Source organism: Puma concolor, chromosome D3, assembly GCF_028749965.1.
Source record: "Puma concolor isolate L17-30 chromosome D3, mPumCon1.1.hap2, whole genome shotgun sequence".
NCBI classification, from domain to species: Eukaryota; Metazoa; Chordata; class Mammalia; order Carnivora; family Felidae; genus Puma; species Puma concolor.
In genome coordinates, this window is record NC_141678.1 from 8,595,509 (window position 1) to 8,622,091 (window position 26,583).

At 41.4% G+C, this 26,583-nt stretch overlaps 2 protein-coding genes across 7 annotated transcripts; one reads left to right on the plus strand and one right to left on the minus strand.

Moving 5' to 3' along the window:
* Window positions 1-1,784: 1,784 nt before the first annotated feature.
* Window positions 1,785-15,089, minus strand: GPN3 (GPN-loop GTPase 3). Of its 4 annotated transcripts, none has more exons than XM_086681658.1 (9): window positions 14,737-15,089; window positions 11,385-11,493; window positions 8,358-8,429; window positions 6,472-6,639; window positions 5,108-5,232; window positions 4,292-4,407; window positions 4,074-4,170; window positions 2,966-3,094; window positions 1,785-2,407 (listed from the first exon to the last, which is right to left on the minus strand). In XM_086681658.1, the coding sequence occupies exons 1-9, from the start codon at window positions 14,956-14,958 to the stop codon at window positions 2,345-2,347; spliced, it is 1,101 nt and encodes a 366-aa protein (XP_086537784.1). In that variant the 5' UTR covers window positions 14,959-15,089; the 3' UTR covers window positions 1,785-2,344. The 4 variants fall into 4 exon arrangements, with proteins under 4 accessions (XP_086537784.1, XP_086537786.1, XP_025789079.2 ...); XM_086681660.1 differs by lacking the exon at window positions 14,737-15,089 and adding an exon at window positions 14,260-14,612; XM_025933294.2 differs by lacking the exon at window positions 8,358-8,429.
* Window positions 15,090-15,352: 263 nt separating this feature from the next.
* On the plus strand, window positions 15,353-25,491 carry FAM216A (family with sequence similarity 216 member A). 3 transcript variants are annotated; one of them, XM_025933519.2, is made up of 7 exons: window positions 15,353-15,630; window positions 17,203-17,243; window positions 20,755-20,870; window positions 22,197-22,326; window positions 22,406-22,589; window positions 23,149-23,231; window positions 25,115-25,491. In XM_025933519.2, exons 1-7 carry the CDS (start codon window positions 15,539-15,541, stop codon window positions 25,228-25,230), a joined length of 762 nt encoding a protein of 253 aa, XP_025789304.1. In that variant the 5' UTR covers window positions 15,353-15,538; the 3' UTR covers window positions 25,231-25,491. The 3 variants fall into 3 exon arrangements, with proteins under 3 accessions (XP_025789304.1, XP_086537790.1, XP_086537791.1); XM_086681664.1 differs by having other exon boundaries at window positions 22,200-22,326; XM_086681665.1 differs by having other exon boundaries at window positions 17,203-17,237.
* Window positions 25,492-26,583: the final 1,092 nt, after the last annotated feature.

A 26,583-nucleotide genomic window follows, 5' to 3' on the forward strand; every position in this document is an offset into this window, starting at 1 on the left:
ATGTCTTGAGGGGAAGGAAATTCAATTTGGCCCTTCACTTCTTGCCTAGAGGCACATACCAGACTCCAGAAGCTAAGCCAGGGCAAAATAGTTCAAGGAGCAACGAGGGCAAACGAAGTTGCCTTTCCTTTCTTCCATGGCAATAAAATTTCTAAGAATTTGCAACATGGGGAGACCAGAGTGTTTTTACCCTTTCATACTCAGGGCCACAGGGAGAGTCCCCAAGCAGGACAGCACATTCCCATGATGCCCATTCATGTTCTCGCCTTATTGCCCGCCCCCCCATGACAATAGCTCACACCAGTGCACCATGATGCAAATACCTGACTTGTACTCATAGCCTAAGCCCCCAGACACAAGTTACCACTGAAAGCTACAGTTTCTCACAGTTTGCAAGTCTTTAGTTAAAATGGATCAAATGTGACACTACAGGTGTCTCTCCTGCTATCAAGGCCTAAGAGTGATTAAAATTTAACTGGAGTTGCGGGTTAAAGGGCTTAATTTGTATTGCTAGAAGATCCAGGACCAAATGACCAATGAAGCCTGGGCCCATTACGAGGATATGAAAGTGAAAGAAACTAGAAAATGTTTCTTTTTTACCTTTTTAAAAAAGACTTGAAAGAGAGCGCACACATGCAAGAGAGAGCAGGGTAAGGGCAGAGGGAGAGAGGGACAGACTCCCAAGCAGGCTTTGTGCTGTCAGTGCAGAGCCCAACACGGGCTCCAACTCATGAACTATGACATTGTGACCTGAGCCAAGATCAAGAGTTAGACGCTTAACTAACTGGGCCACCCAGGCACCCCAAGACTATGTAAGATACTTCTTAGCACAATGCCTGGTAGAACTCGGTGGGCTTTAGCAGGGCCTGGCCCACGGTAGATACTAGAAAAATATCTGTTGACTGACTAGCCATTCTCCATGCTTTCATACCCAACCCCACTGAACTTAAAAACACTGAAAAGAAACAATTTGACCAATGTGCACATTAGTTAAAAGAAAAAACTTTACATCTTTTGCATTTTTGTGTGCATGTTACTCCAGGAAACTATACATTTTTAAATGCTCAGAGACTAAAAACTGAATTTTTGGGGTGCCTGGGTGGCTCAGTTGGTTAAGTGTCTGACTCTTAATTTCAGCTCAGGTCATGATCTTGCGGTTCATGAGTCTAAGCCCTGCATCAGGCTCTGCACTGACAGTGCGGAGCCTGCTTGGGATTCTTTCTCTCCCCTCTCTGCTCCTACCCTGCTTGCTCTCTCTCTCTCTCTTATGAAATGAAATAAATGAAATGAAATGAAATGAAATGAAATGAAATGAAATGAAATGAAATAAATGAAATGAAATGAAATAAATGAAATGAAATGAAATGAAATGAAATGAGTAAGTAAAAACTGCATTTTTAAAGAAATCACTGACTACATTTTGATGACTGGGCAAATTTATTCATTTAAAAATTTGCCCTGGCTGAGTATTTCATTTTTTTTTTTTCTTATTAGAGAGAGAGAGAGAGAGAGAGAGAGAGAGAGAGAGAGAGAGAGAGAGAATGAGAGAGAGCACACATGTGCGTTGGGGAGGGGTAAAGGGAGAGAGAGAATCTCAAGCAGGTTCCATGCTCAGCATGGAGCCTGATGCCTGATGTGGGGCTCAATCCCATGACCCTGGGTTCCTGACTTTTGTTTTGATCCTGATATCAGAAGTTGGACACTCAAGTGACTGAGGCACCCAGGTGCCCCTGGCTGAGTATTTCAAATTCTGACTGGAAAACAAGAGTGTAATGAAAGGTTAGTGCTATTTTCTATTTATTTTATTTACATACATACATATATATTTTAAAAGTTACTTTTCATTTTTTAATTACACAAATGATACATTTTCAAAGTAGGAAAACTCAGAGATATAGGTAAGCAATGGGTCTTAACTCTATCCTTCTAGATTTTTTTCCTTTGGACACACATACATATGTTTTATTACAATAATCCCTGCCTCTCCAAAAAAAAAACCTTTCAAAAATAACAAAAACCCAACAGTAGAAATAAAGGTAGACTGGGTCCTAAATGTACCACAAGCGCTCATTCATACTATATACAAGCCTATGTGCATTCATTTCAACTTCAACATTTAAAATCTAAATTGATGCTGTTAAAATGATACTAAAAGATTCCACCTGAAACACCAGCCATTGAAGAATAACTAGAACTTGATTCAGGCATGCTGCTGCTAAAGAGCCAAGTATTACTTTTTTCATTAAAATAAGTAGCTTTCTAGTACTGCATCCTTTGAAGAGAACAATGTCTTGCTGGTTCAGCCACAGTGCTTCACATATATGGTTACTATTTTAAAAATTCTTCATTCATTCTGGTGTCCTTGAAAATATTCATCAAACATAGAAGAAGACTCATCTTCATGTTCCTGACACAAAGAACAAAATAGAAAATATTCATTTCCCCTAAGGTAGACCTAGTACGTGCTTACATATTTTTCAGGCAATGCCCTACCAGGAGATAATGCCCAACTGCATTTTAGGTGTATTTTACAGTGACAAAAGGCATGAGTGATAGAATTTTTCCAGCTAAGTGGTAAATCAAAGTGCCTGTAACTCATTGGAAGCAGTTCTCACTTGAGTTTACACCTGCTGATTCTCAGCTACTTTGCTGAGATGCGGCCTACGATGACTACCACCAGGCTTCCCAGTGACATGTGAGGGCAGCCCAAGTTCAATTGGATTTCATCTCCTCTCTGCACATGCCCCCACGCTCTGAGAACAAAGAAACTTAATAATACTGTAGCCTCAATAACAGGGAGTAGAACTGATACTGCTTGTTGAGCAAAGATGTCAATTTCAGAGATCTCCCAGAAAAGCCCAGATTACCACTGCTGTAAGACAAAATTTAAGGAGTTGCTGGGAATATGTAAGAGGCCACTGAGTGCTGGCAAACATTGATACCAAAAGCCAATAATCAAAATTACCTTTGGTTCTTTGAATTCTAAGTCTTCTCCATACTGAATGGCAAAATCAATATGCTGTAACACAATGTTCATGCTTTCTTCATCTGACTGATCATAAGGTAAAAATCGAACCATGCTGTAGTCATCAATCTACAAGTTGGGAATTTCAGAAAGGGTCATTCTGAAGCTGTTTAAAGACTTAACTTTCAACTTACATTTTCTTTTATAACCATTTATACTTCCGATTTAAAACATCTGCATGTGGAAGGAGGGGGAGGAGGGATAGACACAGAACAACAGCAAATCATCATTGATTTTTCTGCCCTCTAACCTCCCGGATACTCATTAACTTACTCTTTAACTAGACACTTACTGTTTCATACGCATTTATCTGAATTCAACAACCACCAGGAATTTAAAAAGGGCACAGACAGTTCTGACCTCCCCAGAAAGCTTAGAATAGTAGACACATCAGTTAACTTATCAGCTACTGCCAATAACTACTTCTAAATTAAACTCCTGAGGGGTGCCTGGGTGGCTCAGCTGGTTAAGTGTCTGACTCTTGATTTCGGCTCAGGTCATGATCCCTGTATCAGGCTATGTGCTGGGTGTGGGACCTGCTTAAGATTCTCTCTCTCCCTCTGCCCCTCCCCATGTGTGCATATACGTGTGCTCTCATAAATAAATAAGTAAGTAAGTAAGTAAGTAAGTAAGTAAGTAAGTAAGTAATTTAAGCTACAGACTGGCCACAGCCTGCCCCTACCTTCCTCCCTTTTGCAAGGAATAGGGTTGGACTCTGCTTCCTGTAATAGTGGCCACTGACTAGCTATGGGTAAACAGCTGACCAGGTTATGGTCAGGTTATGGTCGGGTTTTTAAAAAAAAAAAACAACCCTGATGAGAGCCTGGGTGGCTCAGTGGGCTAAGCATCTGACTCTTGATTTAGGCTCAGGTCATAATGTCATTGGTTTGTGAGTTCAAGCCCCGCATCGGGATCTCTGCTGTGAGCACAGAGCCAGCTTCGGATCCTCTGTATCCCCCTCTCTCTGTCCCTCCCCACTGGTTCTCTCTCTCCTCTCTCTCAAAATAAATAAACTTAAAAAAAAACAAAACAAAACTTGAAAGCTTACCAGTCCACATATAGCTTTAGTCAATTTTTTGAACTTTTTGCTTCTTAAGTCACTTGCAGAATCATCTAATAAAGAATACATGTCTGGATCTAGAAACCTTCGAAGGAGAGAAAAATGATGAATAAAATGAAGAATAAATCAGGAACTAGTTTTGTAGACTGACAGAATTTCACATCTCTGCAATTAAAATCTGATGATAATGGAAGAAGTGAACTCACTTTTCAATTTCCTTTTTAGCTTTCTTGCTCAGCAGATCCATTTTTGTCATGATGTTAACTTGTGGAATTTCTAGAGAGATCATGGCACTCAGGGCTGCCAAGATGCCAGAGATGAACTGAAGGAGGAAACAGAAAAGGGAAGATAAATTAATTGTTGCCAATAAAATTTGCTGGTCTCTGAATAAAAGAGAGGCTTTTACTCCTCATTGGAACAAAACTGGCCTAAATAAAAGAAATGCTAGTCCTAAAGAAAAGACAGTCCATTCATCAGATGGTTGACCCTTGGTTTCCGAAGGTGAGAATAAAGAAGGAAGAGGTAGATTTAATTTACAGTGATTGTAAATTACAATTGTAAATTACCAAGCCCGGCTGGCTTGGTCATCTGAGCACACAACTCTTGATCTTGGGGCTGTAAGTTCAAGCCCCACATGGGTGTAGGAATTACTTAAATATAAAATCTTAAAAAAAAATTTACAGTGATCACAAACCTCAATCTAGATGTTTAACTTCTTTTCATCGAATATTCCTTAAGAGCGATTAATGGGAAATACAGTTCATAAGCTAGACCAAAGGCCCTCAGAGAATCAAAAATAGACTTATAAACTATACACTTGCTTTATTTTTCTTGGTAAGTAGTTCCCCCAAATCTATATGATATCATATTTTGACTTAAAAATACATCATTATAATAACTGAATAAGGGATACTAAATAATTCTGGAATATCGTTTTGAAATGTCCAGAATCACACAGTGATTAAAGAAGACTGTCACCTGCATATACCCATGACTAAAAAATCGGTATGATTGATCTAAACCTTGAATGACTCCACCATGAACTGAGAGTCAACGAGAAAAACTCCACAGACTCGGAACTCCCACTGTTCCAGTTGCTGGACTAGTTGTTTCATCACAGGCAGGTGCGTATACAGCTCAATCTGACCTACATGAAGAATAATAACAAGACTATTATAAACAGGAAATATGTGAACTCATTAAATTACGTGAAAAAAAATTTTCTAAAAATGGTTAATAAAGGGAATCAAAAGCAAGTGCTACAAAGGGGTGTGTTGTTTGGGAATATTCATCAAGCTGTATGCTTGGGATATATGCACTTTTCTGTAGGTTCAATTAAAAGCAAGGGAAAATAACGTGAGGGCACAAATGATCACATCTAGGTTAGACTCAAGTCTAAAATTCACAATTTTGAGGCAGCTTGGTGGCTCAGTCAAACACCTGACTCTTGATTTTGGCTTGGGTCATGATCTAATGGTTCGTGAGATTTAGCCCCATGTCGGGAGCCTGCTTGGGATTCTCTCTCTGCCTCTCTCCTGTATGTGCTTGCTCTCTCTCTCTCTCTCTCTCAAAATAAATAAATAAATATTAAAAAAAAATAGGGGCGCCTGGATGGCTCAGTTGGTTAAGCATCCAACTTTGGCTCAGGTCGTGATCTCACGGTTTGTGGGTTCGAGCCCCACATTGGGCTCTCTGCTGTCAGCACAGAGCCCGCTTTGGATCTCTGTCCCCCCACCTCCTGCCCCTCCCCAGCTTGTTCTTTCTCTCTCTTTCAAAATAAATAAATAAGCATTAAAAGATAAATAAAATAAAATTCACAATTTGGCTTAAGAAGTTGTGCGTGATTATGTGTCCCCCACCAGCCTCACCTCATGACATTTCCCTGGGTTTTCAGTACTCCAGCCACACTGGCCTTCTCAGTGCCCCAAACCCATCTCACTTTTTCCTGTCTCAAGGCTTTTGGCATGCTGTGCCCTCTGCCTGGACCATGGTTTCCCTCACCTCCACCTCACAGCCCAGCTTACGGGCCACTTGATCAGACGACTCCTAATCTTGCTATGTGGGGGTCTGTACTACTCCTGTGGAGAACCTACCAAAAATGAATATTAAATAATAATTTGGGTGATTTTGTTCATTCTGTTTAGCACTTCCACTTGACTGAGGGCTCCGTGAGAGCAAAGGCCATGGCTTCCTGGCTCTGTATGGTATTCCCAGCATACAAAGTAAACCCTCAGTAAACTCATGAATGAGTTAGAGTCAATGAATAAGAGCTTTGTACTTCACTGCAATATGGTTTAGAGCTACAAAGGCTCAGTCCACTTTTTCTCACTGAGGATAGAGCCAGCACAACTTCAAGAAAAAGGTCATGTTCAAATTGTAGACTTACCTGGACAGTCAAAAAGGATATAGTCATCCTCTACGTGGCCAAGACAGTTCTCTAGCCAGTCAAAATTATTGGCAAAGTATTCCATGCAAAATACCAATCCTCCATTGGGACCAAACCGCAGACAGTCATCCTCCATGACATCATCCACCTCGATCAGCTCTCGAATGTCTGCAAAAGATAGACAGGGCCCAGAATATAAGAACATCCATTCAAAAATTGTTATCGTCACTAGTGAGAGTTAATAATTATATAAAAAAATCACATATATGAAACTATTCCTGTACATGATTATTCACTTCCGATCGAGTAGCAGTATTTGTGGGAACTAATTAAATAAATTACTATATAGCCAGATACTGGAATCCTATGTAGCCATAAAAAGGAGAAGTTCTTTTAAGTATGCATGTGATACAGTCTTCCAGGTCTACTTTTTTATTTTTATTTTTTAACGTTTATTTTAGAGAGAGAGAGAGAGAGAGAGCGCGCGCGCGAGGATGGACACAGAGACAGAGAGACAGATCGAGAGGGAGACACAGAATCTGAAGCAGGCTCTAGGCTCCCAGCTGTCAGCACAGAGCCCGACGTGGGGATCCAACCTGCAGACCACGAGATCATGACCGAAGCTGAAGTTGGACGTTTAACCGAATGAGCCATCTAGGCGGCCCTCCCAGGTATACTTTCAAGTGAAAAGTTTAAGGTACAGAACTCTGTGTAAAAATGCCATCATATGTGTCAACAACAACAACAACAACAAAAAGACAAAGATTCACTATATACATAACAACACACATATGTGATTTTATATGCACAGACTCTATACGGAAAAACATCCTAGAAACTGGCAACACTGGATGCCTCCAGGTAGGGGAGCTGATTAATGAGACACAGAGCTGGGAGGGAGACGTTTTCTTGTATACTTACTCTTTGTACCTTTTGCATTTTGAACCATGTGAATATATACTACTTATTCTAAAACAAGTACAACAAAACCAAACCAAGAAAACCAACTGCTATTTCTTAACATCATGACCTCAGGGAAGCTATGTAACCTCTCTGCATCTCACTTTCTTTATTTATAAAATGGCGGACAAATCATATATGCTGGGGTAGAAGGATGAAGACTCCATGGGATAATGTAGCTAAATCACCTATAGCAGGAGCTTAAAAATTCTGGTATATGTATAGTTCTTCTCTACTACTAATTTTGGAAATTTATTCCTTATAACTTTCTACCACAGGTTTTTTATGTTTGTGCTCAAACCTACAATCTCTAGGGGCACCTGGGTGGCTAAGTAGGTTAGGCGTCCATCTTCGGACTAGGTCATGATCCTGAGTTCGAGCCCTGTGTCAGGCTCTGTGCTGACAGCTCAGAGCCTGGAGCCTGTTTTGGATTCTGTGTCTCTCTCTCTCTGCCCCTCCCCTGCTCATGTTCTGTCTCTCTCTCCCCAAAATAAATAAACATTAAAAAACAAAACAAAACAAAACTATAATCTCTGTTCACAGAGAAATGCCTCACTCATAGCCATGTTTATATGGATAATATCTTCCTATGCATTTCCTCTCCCTATCCAGGGGATAAACATCTGACCCAAGTTGAGACAATAAAATAGGTCTCCTAAAAGGATGACTCAAGGGGTGCCTGGGTGGCTCAGTCAGTTAAGCATTCGACTTTGGCTCAGGTCATGATCTCGCAGTTCATGGGTTGCTCTCTGTGCTGACAGCTCAGAGCTTACAGCCTGCTTCAGATTCTGTGTGTGTCTCTCTCTCTCTCTGCCCCTCTCCCATTCGTGTTCTATCTCTCAAAAATAAATAAATTAAAAAAATTTTTTTAAATTAAAAATAAATAAATAAATAAATAAAAGGACACAAGTCAGTCATTAAGACACCTGGACCAGAAAGGGATGTGAACCTGAAGTTGGAGGCACTTTGCTGGGCCACCTGAAGCGGAGAAAGCTGGTCTGTAAGAGAGAGAAAAAGGCAGAGAAAGACAGAAAGCCGGCTTTAGTTTCTGTTAGTTTTTGTGTTTTGGGTTCTAGTCTCTCATAAAGCCTTCCTCTTGGGTTTTGTAAGAGATTCCCTTGTTCATTCTAAATAATCCTTTTATGTAAGCTGGCTTGAGTGCTTTATGTTGGGTGCAACAAAACAATCCCAAAGCAATGCAATGATGTTTTTTCAAGGAAGATGACTATTCAACCTGCCTCCTCCACCCCACTCGCACCCACTTCCAGCCACTCTAACGTCCTGATGGCACAAATATCATTAATAGAAATCAGAAGCCAACCAAAGAGAATTTCCCATATTCCCACCACCACTATTACATGGTGCCTTCCACCCTGCCTTCCCTCTGCTTGCAAGGAAGAAGGACCCCACTCCAGGGACACCTGGTGGTTCAGTCAGTGGAGCATGCAATTCTTGATCGCGGCGTTAAGTTTGAGCCCCATGTTGATTCTATTTCTTAAAAATAAAAGAGATAATTTCTTTAAAAAAAAAAAAAGCCCCCCACTCCTGAAGGCAAAGCCCTCCACTTGTTTGGGATTTCCCCTCCCTTTCTCACTCGTGAAGTTATTCCCACCGTCTGGCATTTTCAGTTTCTTTTTCTACTGGATCGTTCTCTTCAGCAATCAAGTCCGACCCAGTGTTCCAGTTAGCATCTCCAACGTTAAAAGGAAACCTCCCTTGACCTTCCTATCCCCTCCAGTTCTCATCCCACTTCTCTGCTCCTTTCACAGTGAAACTTTGTCTCCTGTCCGCGTCACTGCATCACCTTCGGGCCACTCTTCAAACCGCTCTGCTGAAACCTCTAGGCACAGTCACCACCAACCACTTCCATGTCCCCACGTCTAACACCCACTTCTGTCCTCATCTTACGTGAACTCCTAACCATCAAGAACATCACCAAGCACAAGCTCTTTCTTGAAACTGTCTCTCCTCCTGGCTTCTGTGATACAATGTTTTTCTGGCTTTCCTATCTCACTGACTCCACTGCCTCCACCAGACTTCTGAAGATCAGACAACTTCAAGGCTTGGCCTTGGGTTCTCTTCTCTCACCATACTTCCTCCTGAGATGATCTCATCCAGCCCTGGAGGCTTATGTTCTGTCTATATGCTGCTGATTTGCCAACTTATATCTCTAGGCCAGACCTTGTCCCAGAGTCCCAGACTATTATATCCAATTGGTTCCCTGATGCTGCCTCTTAGGTATGTCAGACATCTCCAGCTTAGTAAGTGCAAAGAGAACTGCCCTAAACCTAAACAGACTTGTCCTCCTTCCTGGTAAATGGTACCACATGCTCTCTTCAGCAATTCAGGACACTCAAGTCAGAGATCTAAGAGTCACCCTTGATGATTCCTCCCTTTCTTACACCCTTCTGGTTCACTCTCCCACAGAATGCTAATTCCATTTGCAAAGTAGATACCAAATCTATCTGCTTCTTTCCATCTGTACCATAACCACACTAGTCCAAGCCACCTGGACATTTTCAAGAGCCATACTGCTAGTCCCTGCTACTCCTGACCCCTAGAATCTCTGTTTTTCATCTGGGAGTCAGTATCTTTAAAAATGTATATTGGGGCACCTGGGTGGCTCAGTGAGTTAAGCACCCAACTTTTGATTTTGGCTCAGGTCATGACCTCACAGTTCATGAGTTCGAGCCCCTTGTTGGGGCTGACTGTGCGGAGCCTGCTTGGGATTCTCTCTCTGCCCCTCTCCCCACTTGTGCTTGCTCTCTCTCTCAAAATTAATAAATAAACTTAAAAAAAAAAGATGACTGTATTTCTTTAAAAAAAAAAAGTATATCGGATGTCAATCCCCTCCTTTGCTTTAAACCCTCCAATGGTACTCTACTGCTGACAGGTACTATAGACTGAATGTTTGTGTCCCCTTGAAATTCCTATGTTGAATACCTAATGCCCAAGGTGATAATATTAGGAGCTGGAGCCTTTGGGAGGCAACTGGGTCATGAGGATGGTGTCTCATGAATGGGGTTAGTGCTCTTAATAAAAGAGGTCCCAGAGAGGTCCCTTGTCCCCTTCCATAATATGAGAGTTGCTGACATGGGAGTCAGCAGTCTGCCACCTAGAAGATGTCCTTGACCAGAACCTGACTCTGCTGGCATCCTGATCTTGGACTTCCAGCCTCCAGAACCATGAAAAACACATTTCTGTTGTTTATAAGCTGCCCTGCCTGTGGGGTTTTGTTAAGGCAGCTCAAGTGGACTAAGAACACAGGATAAAACCCAAACTTCTCATGTCCTACTGGCACTTCTTTGCTTCACTCATTATGTTCCAGCTCATTGACATACTTACTTTTTCTGGAACACACCAAACCCCTTCTGTCTCTAGGCTGTTTATTGCCCTGAGTTCCCTCATCTTGGAAGGCCTCTCCCCTGCTTGGTGAGCACATTACTATCATCATCAGGTCTGGGTCCAAATCTCCCTTCCTGAGACTTTTCCCCGACTACCCTTCCTAAACCAACTTCCCCACTTACTCCCTCTCATCAGCCTATTTGCAATCCTTAGGACAATCTGCAATGTTTATAAAGCATGTGCTCAACTGAATGAATAAATGAAAAGAATTTTAAAAAACAAAACAGGCTGCTTACTTATACTATGATCAGCAGTAAACCTGATTCACCACACCAGGACTAAGCATGAAAGGGACAGAAGGGAAGTGTGACAAGGGAGGAGTCTACTCACTTAATTCTTAAACAAAGACCAGGAAAGGATACTGTCACCTATGTCCACATGAGTGGATGTCACCAAATGACATTCAGCCTCATGCTGTTCACTATAAAACAGGGAAGCAAACTGTAGTAATTAAAAATTTCAGCTTTTGTGCCAAGCAGCCTGCACTTATGGTTTCTCCACCCCCTTATTTTTCCTGAAGGAGGGGGAAGGCCCTGCTGAGGACTCACCAGCCATCACAGAGTAGTTGAAGTGTTCTGCTGCAGGATCTAGGTTCACAACTTGGACAGATCGATTGAGGGCTTCACAGTGCTGGACCATGGTGGCACAGTAGGTGCTCTGTAATGTCACAAGGCATGAGGGGTCAAAGCAACAGGCAGAGTAGTACAGCCCCCTACACCCCCAGGAGGACTCTCCATATCCCTTGGTTAGTATCCACTAAGGGTAAAACTATGCCTTTATTGACCAAAAATCTGACTGAAAACAGGAAAGGTACTGGGCTGGGAGTCGGGGACACCAGACTGGGCTGCAGATCCAGACCTGGCTGGGACTCATGCGTAACTTTAGGGAAACTGCTTCTCTACTTTGCTCATTTGTTTCCTTCCTTCCTTCCTTCCTTCCTTCCTTCCTTCCTTCCTTCCTTCCTTCCTCCCTCCCTCCCTCCCTCCCTCCCTCCCCTTCTTCTTCTTCTTTTTTTTTTAAGGTGTTATGTTTGTTTGTTTATTTAATTTAAAAACTTTTTTTAACCTTTATTCAGTTTGAGAGACAGAAACAGAGCATGAGTGGGGGAGAAGCAGAGAGAGAGAGGGAGACACAGAATCTGAAGCAGGCTCCAGGCTCCAAGCTGTCAGCAGAGAGCCCAACATGGGGCACAAATCCACGAACCATGAGAGCATGACCTGAGCCAAGGTCAGACACTTAACTGACTAAGCCACCCAAGTGCCCCTATTTATTTTTTGAGAGAGAGCGGGGGGGGGGGGGGGAGGGGGGGCAGAGAGGAGAAACAGAATCCCAAGCAGGCTCCACACCATTAGCACAGAGCCATATGCAGGGCTTGAATTCATGAACTGCGAGATCATAACCCGAGCGAAGAACAAGAGTTAGACGCTTAACCGACTAAGCCACCCAGGCGCCCCTTAAGATTTTAAGTAATCTCTACACCCAACATGGGGCTTGAATTTATAACCCTGAGATCAAGAGATGCATGCTGTGCGGAATGAACCAGCCAGGTGCCCCCCTGCTCGGTTTTCTAATCTCTTAACTGGGATGGCCTGTACGATCACTAAGGCTCCCTGCTGCTCTAACATGCAAAAAGTGGAATTTAAGAAGAAGATTTCTGATCATACCATGCAGCACACACAATGTCTATGTAACACACAATATCCTTACCAGGATGATTACAGTCCAAACAAAGATTTAGGTAGGGTGGTCAGGGATGATGTCCCTGAGGGGGGAATGTTTGAGCCAAGGGATGTGAATGTGCTTGCCAGCCAGGGGAAGAATATTTCAAGATGAGAGCACACTGAGGTCAAAAAATAGCCTAGAGATAGGCTATCAGTTTGCAACTTTTGGTTTAGAGAATTCTTTATCCCTCATGTAATCCTTAACACACTATGTTAAAATCTCTAGGCTACTTGTCTGTCTTTCCTACTCTATTTAAGGGCAGGTATGTGTTGGGGTGCCTGGGTGACTGGGTCGAGTATATGACTCTTGATTTCAGCTCAGGTGGTGATCCCAGGGTTGTGGGATTGAGCCCTGTGTCAGGCTCCATGCCCAGTGTGGACCCTGCTTGAGATTTTCTCTCTCTCTCTCAGATTTCCCCCCCCCCCCCCGTCCCTCTCTCCCACTTGAGCGCTCTCTAAAATTGAAAAAAAGAAGAGAAAAAAGAAAAGAAAGAAAGAAAAAAAAAAGGGCAAGGATGTGTCTTATTCAGTTTTACAAGCCCAGAAACTAGCATGGCACCTGATACATAATAAATGCTTGATAATTGTTTCTAATTGGCTGACTTAATATGTTCAGATATAAACTCTACAAGGGCAGAAATGTGTGTATGTTTGTGTATGTGTGTTTTATTCACTATACAACCCCCGGGGCCCAGAACAGTGCCTGGCAAAAAGAACATGCTCAGTGAGTACTTTGGATAGCAGGCATCAAAAATTTAGAGAAAGGTACTTGTCTAACACAGTCAGAAAATTCATCTGGGGGCACCTGGGTGGCTCAGTCAGTTAAGCGTCCGACTTCAGCTCAGGTCACCGTCTCACGGTTTGTGAGTTCGAGCCCCGCATCAGGCTCTGTGCTGACAGCTCGGAGCCTGGAGCCTACTTTGGATTCTGTGTCTCCCTTGCTCTCTGCTCCTCCCGTGCTCATGCTCTGTCTCTCTTTGTCTCTCTCAAAAATGAATACACGTTAAAAAAGTTAAAAACAAGAAAAAGAAAAGAAAATTGATCTGGAATATAGAAGATAACTTCTATTACCCTTTCTCCTCAGTGACTTTTCACATACCATTCTCTCTGCCTAACAGGAGGCCCTCTCCATGCATCACACTATATTTTAATTAACAACACACCTATCAGTCTTCCCAAATAGACTACAGGCACTGGGTAGGCAAGGGCTATATTACAGTCACATGTAGATCTCCTGCACCCAGAAGAGGTCAAGCCTTAGAACAGTGTCTTCAAGATTGAAGCCAGACAAGACTTCCAGACTCCAGAGCTTTTCACACTCCTGTTATTTGACCGTATCTTCACCATTTCTGCAATATCTGAATGACCCTCATATCACTCTGCTAATACTTGCTTACAAGAAAAAAATAATCTCTATTGTAAACAGGAAGCCAGGTATATTTATCATAACATGAAGGTAACCGTAAAATTAAATTAACCGTAAAATTAAAGGTACCTTAAAAGGTACCTTTAAAGGTCTATTTGTTCTAGCTAAATTCAAATGTCTGTCAAAAGCTCGGAGTCTAAGATCCGACCTCTGAAGAGACCTGGGGATTAAAGAAGTGTTACATATACAAGCACCAAACTGCCAATTTCACCTCAATGCAAACTGAAAGAGAATTGAAAAGGGAGTAACTTTCTCAATACATGATTCAATATTCACTAATGTTAGGTCCATGTACCTCCTAAAAGCGCCTCAAATACCAGAAGTCCACGTCTCAACCTCTAAGAAACAGTGATTAATGAGACCACACTTGAACCTTCTATGAGCGCGAGAGGGCCGGATTCTGGAGTTACACAAAGCGATTCAAATTCCAGCCGTCACTTACTTACTAGCTGTGTGATCCTGGGCAAAGAACTTAACCTTTCTGTGTCTCGTTTTCTGTGAAATGAGAATAGGACTTCTCGCACAGTGTTTTAAACGCAGTATCTGGGGTACAGGCACATTATAAACACTAGCAACCATCGTTAGTTACTCCACTTTCAAAACCACAACAAAAAGAGCACTGAAGCACAGACTGTAGAGGCGAGCTGCCCAGGGTCCCCAGAAAACGCATGCGCCGGTCCCGCCGTCAGGACCAGAACCTCCCTGCCTCCCACGAGCTCGGACTTTTCTCTTCTTCTCCGGCCAAATGCTCACCTTCCCGCTGCCTGCCGGGCCCATGACCAGCTGCGCATACCGAGGCATACCGGCACTCCAAGTCCCGGGTGCTGCTGGCGGCTCGACACAAGGTCCCACCGCCCCGCTCCCTTCAGCCTTCGCGCGGCGCTGACTGAATTCCGGGAACACGACTTGCGAACCAATCGCAATCCAAAGTCCTTCTGTACCTTCCGCTCTGCTACATCCCTGACTACGGAGCATCCCGCAGGTCACATCTCGTGTGAAACGCGTTCTCAGGAAACTTCGGGGAGGGCGGTTCGCGTGTGCGCAGAAGTAGTTGACGGAAATAGGCGGTTGGTAGGCTCGAGACGCTTGGTTGCCTTGGTGATAACGGTTAACGGACCACACTCAGCATCCCTGAGTCTGGGGCTTTGGTCCTTGGTTTGTGTACCGAGGTTTGACCTATATGGTGACTCTCAAGATTTTCAAATTTGTAAAGGGTCTGGAATACTAAGGTGCAAGGCACCTCCTGTTTTAGGGGACATGTATATTTCCTTCTTGTGACTGATCCCTTCCACAAAAAAGATGGAAACGTGCAAGCGCGCAATCAACTAAAGAACTCCTGCCCCTCCCCCAATTTAACTCCTGCGTCGCGCATCTGCCCTCCCCGCTCTCCCGAAGCTATTCGGGCAGTGTCCGGAGCGCATCGGAGGGGGCTAGAATACCGCGTCCTCCTCTTCACCCGCGATATCGCCCGGCCTGACGCACGCGTGCTGACGGGGGAGGGGAGAGGGGAAAGCCGCTTCCGCACGCCGCTCGAGGTCCGGGCACCCGGGAGGAGATGCCGGGCCAGGGTCCGGTGTCCGACTGGACAGAATGCAGCTCTTCTGCAGAGCCTCCCGCAGTGGCCACAACCGAGGGTGGCGGCGGCGGGTGAGGCTGAGGGGCCCTGACGGGTTAGGGAGGACGGCGACCGACCCTGGGTCGTGATCCCTAGTGGAGGAGGGGGTGGGAGTTGACTGCTCCAATAGACTGGTCCCCAGTGCACTGAAGCGAGAGGAGGGAGAACCTTTGTTGAGGCCGGGGTGGAACAAATGGAAGCCGACTCACAGTTTAGGGGAAGGGCTTGTGAGATAAGGTTGAGTGTTGGTGCAATGACTAAACGCGGTGATTGCGACAATTGCCTGGGTGCATTTTTCTGCCCCGAGGGGGCGCTGCGAAACCTGCTGGAAAATATGCCGTCTGGTCACAGGATCTCTACAAAAAGAGGGGGTGGGCGATAGAGCAGAAAGGGAGGTTCAACGGAGGACTTCCAAGTCAATAAATCAGTGCCGTATGTGCGACATTAGCCACCTTCGTGTCCGAGGGATTCATAATGCCAATGAGACAGATAATTAGGGATATTAGAGGCACCTTGATCTTGATATTTTCTTCCCACATAAGTTTTTCTTCATAAATCCATTTTATTTTAAGCAGGGTGGGTTTTTTTGTTTGTTTTTTGTTTTTTCATTTTTTTTGTTTTGTTTTGTTTTTACTATTATTTACTGGATGCTGAAGACAATTAGTCTTCGGTACCTCCTCATCCCTTCCATCAGTTATTACCTAAAAGAGCTGCCGGGTGTTTCTCTCCAATTCAGCACACAGTCATGGCTCCTGACATATAAAACAAAATGACCATAATGTACTGAAGACTTTTAAAGATGTGGTCTTGTCTTTCTTTTCCGTTCATTACAGTGCTTGGCAAAGTGTGGGATCCTAAATGTATCAGGAGATAAATGAACACTTGGTCACTGAATAAACTGAAGGAAGAGACAAGGAAGGGAGTTTTGTCTTAATTTGAAAAAAGAAAAAAGAACTTGTACAAAAATAGAAATATTCCAGACCAATTTATCAGTTCCAGTACACCTTAATTACATACAGTAAAGAACAAGATAGTCTTCTCCATAGCAAGTTACTTGATTAAAAATAAAGAGAGCAAGACAATGCCACGGATAACACAGAAGCCCAAACTACTTTATTGAGCTCAAAGTAGGAATTAGATTAAAAAGGCTATAAAAGTAAGACCAAATCTGGCTTAAAGTAAATCCTTTCTAGTAAAAACCTCAGATAACTCACTTTGAAAAAGCCTGGAGCCATTAGGATATAACCAGGATTAGAGGAGAACATTTACAAGATGTTCTGTCTGATGAAAAGTAAAAAGCATACTCGATACTGCCCTTTTTTCATTTAAAATACTTTTTAGAAATACGTTTATTTATTTATTTTTGAGGCAAAGTGTGCCTGTGCGGGAGTAGGGGAGGGGCAGACAGGGAGACTGGAGACAGAAGATTCCAAGCGGGCTGGGAGCTCAAACCCACCAACGAGGAGACCATCACCTGAGCCTAAATTAAGAATGAGTTTCTCAACAGACTCAGCCACCCAGGTGTCCCTAAAATATGTGCTTTCTTTAATGTTTATAAAGCTGTCAATTATTGCATATTATTTAAATCTTTTTTTCCCCAACAGATCACCTGGACTTTCTTATTATCAGAATTCCAAAGGTATTGGTGAGTAGAGCATATACAACAGATAATACCTATAAATAACATGGTTTAGAGATGCTAATTTTGCTATAACTACAAACACAATGGAGTTTTAAAAATAGACTTTATTGGCATCCTGAACTTAAAATTTTGGGGGGTGCCTGGGTGGCTCAGTCGGTTGGGCATCCGACTTCGGCTTAGGTCATGATCTCACGGTTCGTGGGTTCGAGCCCCCCATTGGGCTCTGTGCTGACAGCTCAGAGCCTGGAGCCTGCTTCGGAGTCTGTGTCTCCCTCTCCCTCTGCCCCTCATGCTCTGTATATCTCTCCTTCAGATATAAATAAACATTAAAAAGAACAATCCAGGTTTTTTCTCTTGTTAAGATATCTAATATCAAGTATTTATTTTTTTAAAAATTGTTTTTAAGGGTTTTTAAAAATTGTTTATTTTGACAGAAGGAGTGCGCATGCACATGGGGGAGGGGCAGAGAGAGGGGTACAGAGGATCTGAAGCGGGTTTTGTGCTCACAGCAGAGAGCCTGATGCAGGGCTCAAACTCAAGAACCTTGAGGTCAATGACTGGAGCTGAAGTGGATGCTTAGGATGCTTAACCGACTGAGCCACCCAGGCGCCCCCCACATCAAGCATTTTAAAAAGAGTACTTCAAAATAGCAATGAATCTGAAAAGAATTGTGTTTATAACTGATGTTTGAAATGTCCCAGGTATGGCCTGGGGTTTATACACAAATTGAAGGGAAAAGTTCTGACTAGAATAACTTCAAAGGATGTAAAATATTTCTCATTGCTGCTATTTTCCCTCTCGCTTGAAATAAAGGATAAAACTGCTGGAATTAAGAGAGTAACACAGAACCCTAAAGGCCTCTCACTAATTTCTGGTTGCGGTGAGGGGAGCAATTTCAATCCTACGATGTATAAACTTAGATTCACTTTATTTTTCCTTGGCAATTTTATAGTCCTTACAGTTACCTCAGAAAAACACAGACATATATCAATGTATATATACATAAAAATGCATATGTACGTATAAATAAAGTGGTTGCTTTAAAATGAAATTGCTGGATCATATGGCAATTTTATATTTAATTTTTTGAGGAACCACCACACTGTTTCCACAGCCGCTGCACCATTTTACATGCTCACCAGCAATGCACAGGGTTCCAATTTCTCCACATGCTAGCTAACACTTGTTTTCATTTAAAAAAATTTTTTTAATGTTTATTTTTAAGAGAGAAAGAGGGACAGAGCTCAAGCGGACAAGGGCAGAGAGGGAGGCACAGAATCGGAATCAGGCCCCAGGCTCCGAGCTGTCAGCTCAGAGCCCAACTTGGGCTCAAACTCACGAACTGTGAGATCATGACCAGAACCGCTTAACTGACTCACCCAGGCGCTCCTGTTTTCATTTTTTCAAGTTTGTTTTTATTTATTTTGAGAGAAAGAGACAGAGAGCAAGCAGAGGAGGGGTAGAGAGAAAGGGAGACAGAATCCCAGGTTAGCTCTGTGCTGTTAGCAGAGAGCCCGATGCAGGGCTCAAACTCACGAACCATGAGATCATGACCTGAGCTAAAGTCAAGAGTTAGACACTTAACCAACTGAGCCACCCAGACACCTTCATATATTTTTTTTTTTTTTTGGTGATAATTACCCTTATGGATATGAAATGATACTTCATTGTTACTTTGTGTTTCCCTAATAGTGAGCATCTTTTCTTGTGCTTATTGGCCTTTTGTGTGTCTTATTTGGAGACATCCAGTCTATTCAAGTCCTATGCTCATTTTTCAATTGGGTGTTTGTCACTGAGTTTAACTGTTATCTTTAAATGTTTAATTTTCTGTGAAGAAATGCTACCAAGCTTTTGACAAGTTAAATGTTAGTCCAGGCTATAATACGCATCTCAGAAATAATGAATAGCAGGGACACAAAAGATATAGTCTTAGATAATTAGCCCACATTTATCACTCAAAAAAGGATTTAAAAAAAAAATAAGCTTTTATTACTATAGATTCCAAATTATATTTTAAGGGTCATAATGACATAATTTCCAGATAATTGTTTCTTTGTTGGCAAACTAGTTAGTCCTTTAGTATGCAAATATAACTTACTTATCTGCATTAACTCTCCAATTTGTCAAAATCTTTTTCTTTTTTTAAATTTTTTAGATGTTTATTTATTTTTGAGAGAGGGAGACAGAGTGCAAGCAGGGGAGGGGCAGAGTGAGAGGGAGATGCAGAATCCAAAGCCAGCTCTGGGCTCCAGGCTGTTGGCTATCAGCACAGAGCCCAACACCGGGCTTGAATCCATGAACTCTGAGATCATAACCTGAGCTGAAGTCGGATGCTTGACCAACTGAGTCACCCAGGCATCCCTGTCAAAATCTTGAAGAAATAAATAACTAAAATTTAATGTGTAAAATTGTAATGGACTTTGTTGTCAATATTGAAACAAAAGTGTGCTTATTTAATTCAACTTACTGAATATAAACTTTTAACTTAAAAATCTGTTCTGCCAGCTTTATTTGTAATAGCCTAAAACTGGAAACAACCCAAATGTCACCAACAGGTGGATAGATATATATCAAGAATAAAAAGGAATGAACTATTGTTACACATCACACAGATGGATTTCAGTATAATTATGCTGAGTGAAAGAAGCCAGACACAAACAGAATATATGCTGTATGTTTACATTTATATCAAACTCAAGAAAATGCAAACTACTCTATAGTGATACTAACTGTAGTGATAGAAAGCACATTACTGGTTGCCTGGAGCGGGAGAGTGTGTGGGGACTTAGCGAGTGTTTCAAAAAGTTATTTCCTGGTTAAATTTCACCAGATACTGTTTTCCCCCAAACTGTTAATGAAGTTTTTACCCTAGATTAAGTTACTGATCTCAATATGTCTGAAACTGAAAACTAGTTTCATTCTTCTAGATATGTCTCAAATTGCATTTTGTATTAAAAGACTATTAGTCTACCCACATCGGTATTAAAAACATAAAATAACAGAAATTATGTAAAAATAAGTTTTAGTAAATTTCTGCAAAGCCCTTTGTGTTTTAACACTGCCTCATTAAAGGTATAAAATTTGTGTTATTCTATCTTCTATCTTCAGTTTAATACTAACATACTAAAATCAAATGAATGATAAAATATTGTAAATATTTAAAGTGCAAGTCTTGCATGCATATTCTTGTCTAGTATAGTTTGACATATGATAAACTAAACAACATAGTTTGCATCTCACCTGAGTTCAAAATAATGTAGTCTATATATAATTATATATATATATATATATATAGAGAGAGAGAGAGAGAGAGAGATAATATTTGTAAATATCTTAGACTTTTGTATGCTCTAAAACCAAATGGCATATCATACAGCCTCTTGAACTTTAACAGAGTGACTCGTATTCCTACTGCAGGGTAGTCAGGGACATGTGTAAATATATAGATATTAATAATTAATTTATTGAGTACATCTTTGCTCATGAAATTCACCTAATAATGTCCTGCCCACAGACAGAATCAAAGATGGACCCAACACACACATAGCCAAGCTGCAAGAGTTATGGAAAACTCCTCAAATTCAAGCAATTAACATCCCTAAATCAATGACAGATGCATCTTTTCTAAAGGTATGCTAACTAAATACCAATGCTTTATTTAAATGCCAAATTCTTTGTATTCAGAGCTGAACTTTTTATTGGAGATCTGCTGCTTAGAGGGTAAGGCACTTGAGAAGACCAGGTACACCCAGCATATTGTCTAGGACTCCATAAATATCTGTGGAGTAAACTCAGGAATGTATGCAAGGATTTTATCATTATAGATTTCTCATCATAAGAGTTCATTTAGGGCTTCATGATACTTGACATCTAATGTACCTTCACTCAGAAAGCTTAATGGCCCTGAGGAAAGTTACATTCCAGAGATGGAAACCCAAACTCCTAGATTTCACTGAAGGACTGAAAAATTAGAGGCAAGCTAATAAAGAAAATGGCAATAAGCATTTTATAACTGTTGAACCTCTATTACCTATTAAAGGTCATATCTGCCAGATGTGTCCCTGTTAGAGGAAAGCAAATTAAGGTTACAAAAGATCTGTGCAAATTGGTCAGATTTTTTTGACCAGCATTTTGAGTTTTCACTGAATTTATTACCTGTTCAGTTCAGTAAATCCCGTGTGTGTATACACACATACAGACACAGTGTAGCCTTGCATTTTAAGTGAGTGTTACCTTCTAAAATCAGCAAGTGAAAATCTTAAGTCAAAATTACTTTCATCAAAGACCGATAGACTATTCCCCAGTTTGTTCAACACAGTTATTCTTCTGGTGCTAGAAAAGACTATTTCTTTAGTTAAGACTAAGCAGAGTAGTTGAGTAGTTGAGATAACCACATGATACCTCAAAAATATTTGGAAGATGCCCACATTCACTGAGAGGCACACAGGAACTAAGTCTCACTGACAGAACAGCGAATCTCTACTCTCCTTTTTTTTTTCCTTTTTAAACGTTTATTCATGTTTTGATAGAGACAGAGCGTGAGTGGGGGAGGGGCAGAGAGGGAGGGAGACACAGAATCAAGAGGGAAGCTCCAGGCTCTGAACTGACAGCGGGGCTTGAGCTCACAGACTGTGAGATCAACCTGAGCCGAAGTAGGACACTTAACCGAATGAGCCACCCAGGTGCCCCAACTCTCCTTATTCTTCTAGATCACTGGTTCTCAAACTTCATTGGGCATTTGAATCACTTGAGTGCAAACAGGAGGCAGGGTCACTTGTACTGTTTAAATGGCCATTTCTTTCTTTTCTTTCTTTCTCTTTTTGGACAAATTAGGATAGTTGAATTGGAATAAATAAAAATACAGATGGTTCAGCTGTCCTGAACATTCAGCCTTTCAGATAAAGAATCTTGGCAACCTCTGTTCTACAATGCCTATAAACCTTGTTTGTATTTTAGCAGCCAGACCTCACCTTAGGCCAGAAGCGTTATCTGTGCAGCATTGCTAAGATCTATAATGCAAACTACCTGCGGATATTAATGAAGAAGCAGTATATGCATGTGATCCAGCGCAACTCACAAAAGCCAGGCAGGTGCACCTCATTCGTTTCTCACTAGTTCTGGCAAGAAACAAGAGGGCCTTCTAACAGAGCTGGTCTGTATGACAGGTATCTTCACTCATCACAGAAGCCGCCTCAGTTCTCGTCACTCACAAAAGCAGCATTACCCCTGCACCACATGGCGACACCAGTTGGAGAGAGTGGACTTGGGGCCTTCTAACATCGCAGCTGCACCTGCACCTGAAATGATCCTGCAACATTCACTCTGGCGACCAGTGAGAAACAAAGAAGGGTCTGTTTCTTATTGTTTAAAAGGAGGAAAATATATCCCAATTTTATCTGAAGGGTAGCTAAATGAGATGAAAGCTTGTTTCCTAATATGTTCATTTTGCTACATTCAGAGTAGGTTAGACAAAAAGCACAAAAGGATGTTATCTTATGGTCTCTTTACTGATCTGACTGGAATATGCCACTCCTTGTAGAACATCTTTTGTGGAACTGTAAAAATTTCTTGATCAGCTAGAAATATGGAAGACTGCCCTTTTTAGTAATTCCCACTCAAATTTAAAATAATACAAACACTTCCAAAAGGAGCATATGGTTGCTTCTGCACAGGGGACTACTATAAACAAAAAAGGAAAGAAAAAAGAAAATAAGCCTGATTATTCAACCTGTACTACAATAGTGAGCTTTGCATTTCAGGGTTAATAAGTCACAGGAGAATTCAGAGATTGAAAGAGTCTTTTTGGTGATACTGGCAGCTTAATAAAAAGAATTTGTATGGTCTTCTACATGCATTAGACAGTTGTTCATTTCACTGGCTCCAATTAAGATACTTCTCTTTCTTACAGTTTAAAAACTGGATATGCATCCAAAACAAGATGTAAGTCACTGAAGATTTTTAGAAAACCAGGCAGACTGTTCATGCAATCAGGTAAATGTGGATTTTTTTTTTAATGTTTATTTTTGAGAGAGAAAGAGAGCATGAGTGGAGGAGGAGCAGAGAGAGGGAGACAGAACTCGGAGCAGGCTCCAGGCTCTGAGCTGTCAGCACAGAGCCTGACACAGGGCTCAAACTCACAGACCGCGAGATCATGACCTGAGCCAAAGTCGGACGCTTAATTGACTGAGCCACCCAGGTGCCCCCCCCCCCCTTTTTAAACATGGAATTTTAAAATAGCATTTTTTTTTTTATTTTTTAATTTTTTTTCAACGCTTATTTATTTTTTGGGACAGAGAGAGACAGAGCATGAATGGGGGAGGGGCAGAGAGAGAGGGAGACACAGAATCGGAAACAGGCTCCAGGCTCTGAGCCATCAGCCCAGAGCCCGATGCAGGGCTCGAACTCACGGTCCGCGAGATCGTGACCTGGCTGAAGTCGGACGCTTAACCGACTGCGCCACCCAGGCGCCCCTAAAATAGCATTTTTAAAGATCTTATGTTAAAAAATACATTTTTTAAATGTTTATTTTTGAGAGGGAGAGTGTGAGCAGGGGAGGGGCAGAGACAGACAGGGACAGAGGATCTGAAGCAGACTGCACCAACAGCAGAGAGCCAGATGCAGGACTTTCATGAACCAGAGATCATGACCTGAGCCAAAATCAGATGCTCAACAGACTTAGCCACCCAGGTGCCCCGTGCTTAAAAAATATTAACCCAATATAGTGTCATTTCTATTACAGAAGACATTAAAAATATAGAATATTATTTGCTTTTAATTCTCCAAGTAAAATAAATATGAAATATAGTTTCTGCGTTTATCTAAATGGACATGCTGCTGAGGGGAGTAAAATTCAAGGCACTTCTAATTCTAAACAAAGGTATTCATAATATCACAGTCGGAGACTTAACAGAGAATGAATTTCTGAGAACTCACAGCCACAAACATGAGTTTTTTAAGCCATAGCATTTTTATGAGATAGTGTCATTTTTGGACAGACAACATATTTTATATAGCATCATAGTTTACAAAGGGCTGTATCACCTATATCATTTTGTTTAATATTCAACAACCCAGTGGAAGCAAGCCAACCAAGTGGTATTATCACAATTTTGTGGGGCAACTCAGAAAAATCTAGACTTGGTAAGAATCAGCATAAAGGATCCTTCTATCACAAGTACAGAATACCACAAAATGAAAAAGGCAAAAGAGGAAGAAAGACAGAATGCTCAGAAGTATTCCTCAGAATTGATAACGTGGAGAGGACTAAGTGGAAGTTAAACAATTTCCTAGTTGCTACACAATGAGTAGAGAAGTGGGTAGGAAGGAAGTGGGGAAGTTAGGCCTTCTGAACTCCTGGCTCCTTGCTGTATGACAGTGCTGCTCAGCTCTGCTTAAATACCATAGTATACCTGTCCGAGAAATGAGGGAAATGGCAGGGGTTTAAAAAGTAAGTCTAGGTCCAGAAAGAATAGCTGGGTGAACTGCAGTGCAGATAGGGGGAAAGTGTCTGTGGTCACCAATGGAAGGGAGATGGGCAAGGACTTCAGGCTTACTGAGATGAGACTGCTGAAGCTGTAACTTTCGCATAACCAAGAGATTTTGAAAGCAAAGAGAAAACAAGACTCAGTAACAGAGAATTTGCTATAAGTTGGCCTGAATACAGTACTTACTACGACTCTTACTTTACAAAGTTAAGACATTTGGGGGAAGGGAGAAGTGATTAAGTTTTGAAAATTGCAGGCCATTTATTTCTGCGAAAGGTTATTACTAAGGTAGGTCATTTTGAAGGTTGTTCTTATGTACAGATCTCAATATTCAGGATGAAATACAACTTTATTTCCAAAACAGATATTATAAACTTATTTTCCTTTCAGTTTCTACAAATGATTCTGAATCATACATGAATGAAGAAAAAAAGGAAGAAGATTTACTAAATAAGTATATGCAGTCAATGTCAATTGAAGAACAAGAACATGTGATGTTAACTTGACAATCTTGTCTTGTGAGTCAATGAGGTGCCAAAGGTGGGGGGTTGGGGTTGTGAATTGTGTCCTCTCTCTACATTTAGGATAGTATTGTTATTCACCAGTAAGTCATTAAGTAATTTTAGTTTGTTCAGAAACTTTTACAACAGTGTAATTGGTTTGATGTAGTTCCATGTGCTAATTGATACTTGTGTAATAAAATTTATGTGTAATATTTGCTTGTATTTCTAGCTAGATACAATTAAAAATTTTCTTGTGGCTTAAAATTGAATTATTTTTCTTTAACCCTGAGAGGTAAATTGTATAATTATTTTTCTGCTTACAGTAAGTCCTAAAACAGCAACATTGGAATTCCCTACAAATTATTTTCTTGACTGGGCTAAGGAAAGCCCTGAAATATCCTGATACAGAACAGCACTTGATAGACATAGCACCCTGATTTGTAAAGAAGGTGCTTAATAAATATTTGCTGCTTGAAAACAACTTAAAAATATCAATTTGCCCTATTTTATGAAAATTGCCACACAAACACGTGGCCTCTCAAGCTAGAGTTGGGAGTAACTGTACTAATCAGAGGATTCTTTACATTATGTATTCACTCTAGTGTGCTTCCGGAATTTCTAAACATTACTGTTTAAAAAAATACGTATACACACATACACATAAACACACAGTTAAAACTTGAAAAATAGGAATAGGGCAATTTAAAGCAACAGTTTGAGGAATTATTGCTGATTTAATGTCAATATAGTATATCTTTGGAAAATCAAATCTGAGCCCAACATTATGACCCAGAATGTTGTAAGAAATGAGAGCACCCTGAAAGGTCACTCCATCTACCTCATCACTTTAATGCCTAGGTGCATTTAATTTCCTTTTATTTTTTATTTAAAATAATTTTTAACTTTATTATTTTTTAATGTTTTATTTATTTTTGACATAGAGAGACAGAGCATGAGCAGGGGAGGGGCAGAGAGAGAGGGAGACACAGAACCCAAAGCAGGCTCCAGGCTCTGAGCTGTCAGCACAGAGCCCGATGTGGGGCTTGAACCCATGGACTGTGAGATCATGACCTGAGCTGAAGTTAGACGCTCAACTGACTGAGCCACCCAAGGTGCCCCAAGAATTTTTAACTTTAAAAAAAATGTGTATTTATTTTTGAGAGAGAGAGAGCGGGGAAGGGGCAGAAAGAGAGAGACTGAGGAACTGAAGTGGGTTCCACACGGACAGCAGAGAGCCCAATGCGGGGCTCAAACCCATGAACCACAAGATCATGATCTGAGCCAAAGTTGGGTGCTTAACCGACTGAGCCACCCAGGAGCCTATTTTATTTCTTTCTTTTAAAGTTTATTTATTTT

What these genes read in the sequence shown, in the direction of transcription:
- GPN3 (XM_086681658.1), bottom strand. Translation starts at nt 14,958, where the DNA reads ATGCTCCGTAGTCAGGGATGTAGCAGAGCGGAAGGTACAGAAGGACTT. An exon ending in CAACTACTCTGTGATGGCTG is followed by an intron (nt 8,430 to 11,384) that starts GTGAGTCCTCAG and finishes TCTCTCTTACAG; the next exon opens with ACCAGCTTTCTCCGCTTCAG. An exon ending in TATCCTTTTTGACTGTCCAG is followed by an intron (nt 5,233 to 6,471) that starts GTAAGTCTACAA and finishes TTCTTCATGTAG; the next exon opens with GTCAGATTGAGCTGTATACG.
- FAM216A (XM_025933519.2), top strand. Translation starts at nt 15,539, where the DNA reads ATGCCGGGCCAGGGTCCGGTGTCCGACTGGACAGAATGCAGCTCTTCT. An exon ending in ACCGAGGGTGGCGGCGGCGG is followed by an intron (nt 15,631 to 17,202) that starts GTGAGGCTGAGG and finishes TTTCCCCAACAG; the next exon opens with ATCACCTGGACTTTCTTATT. An exon ending in CAGATGCATCTTTTCTAAAG is followed by an intron (nt 20,871 to 22,196) that starts GTATGCTAACTA and finishes TTTGTATTTTAG; the next exon opens with CAGCCAGACCTCACCTTAGG.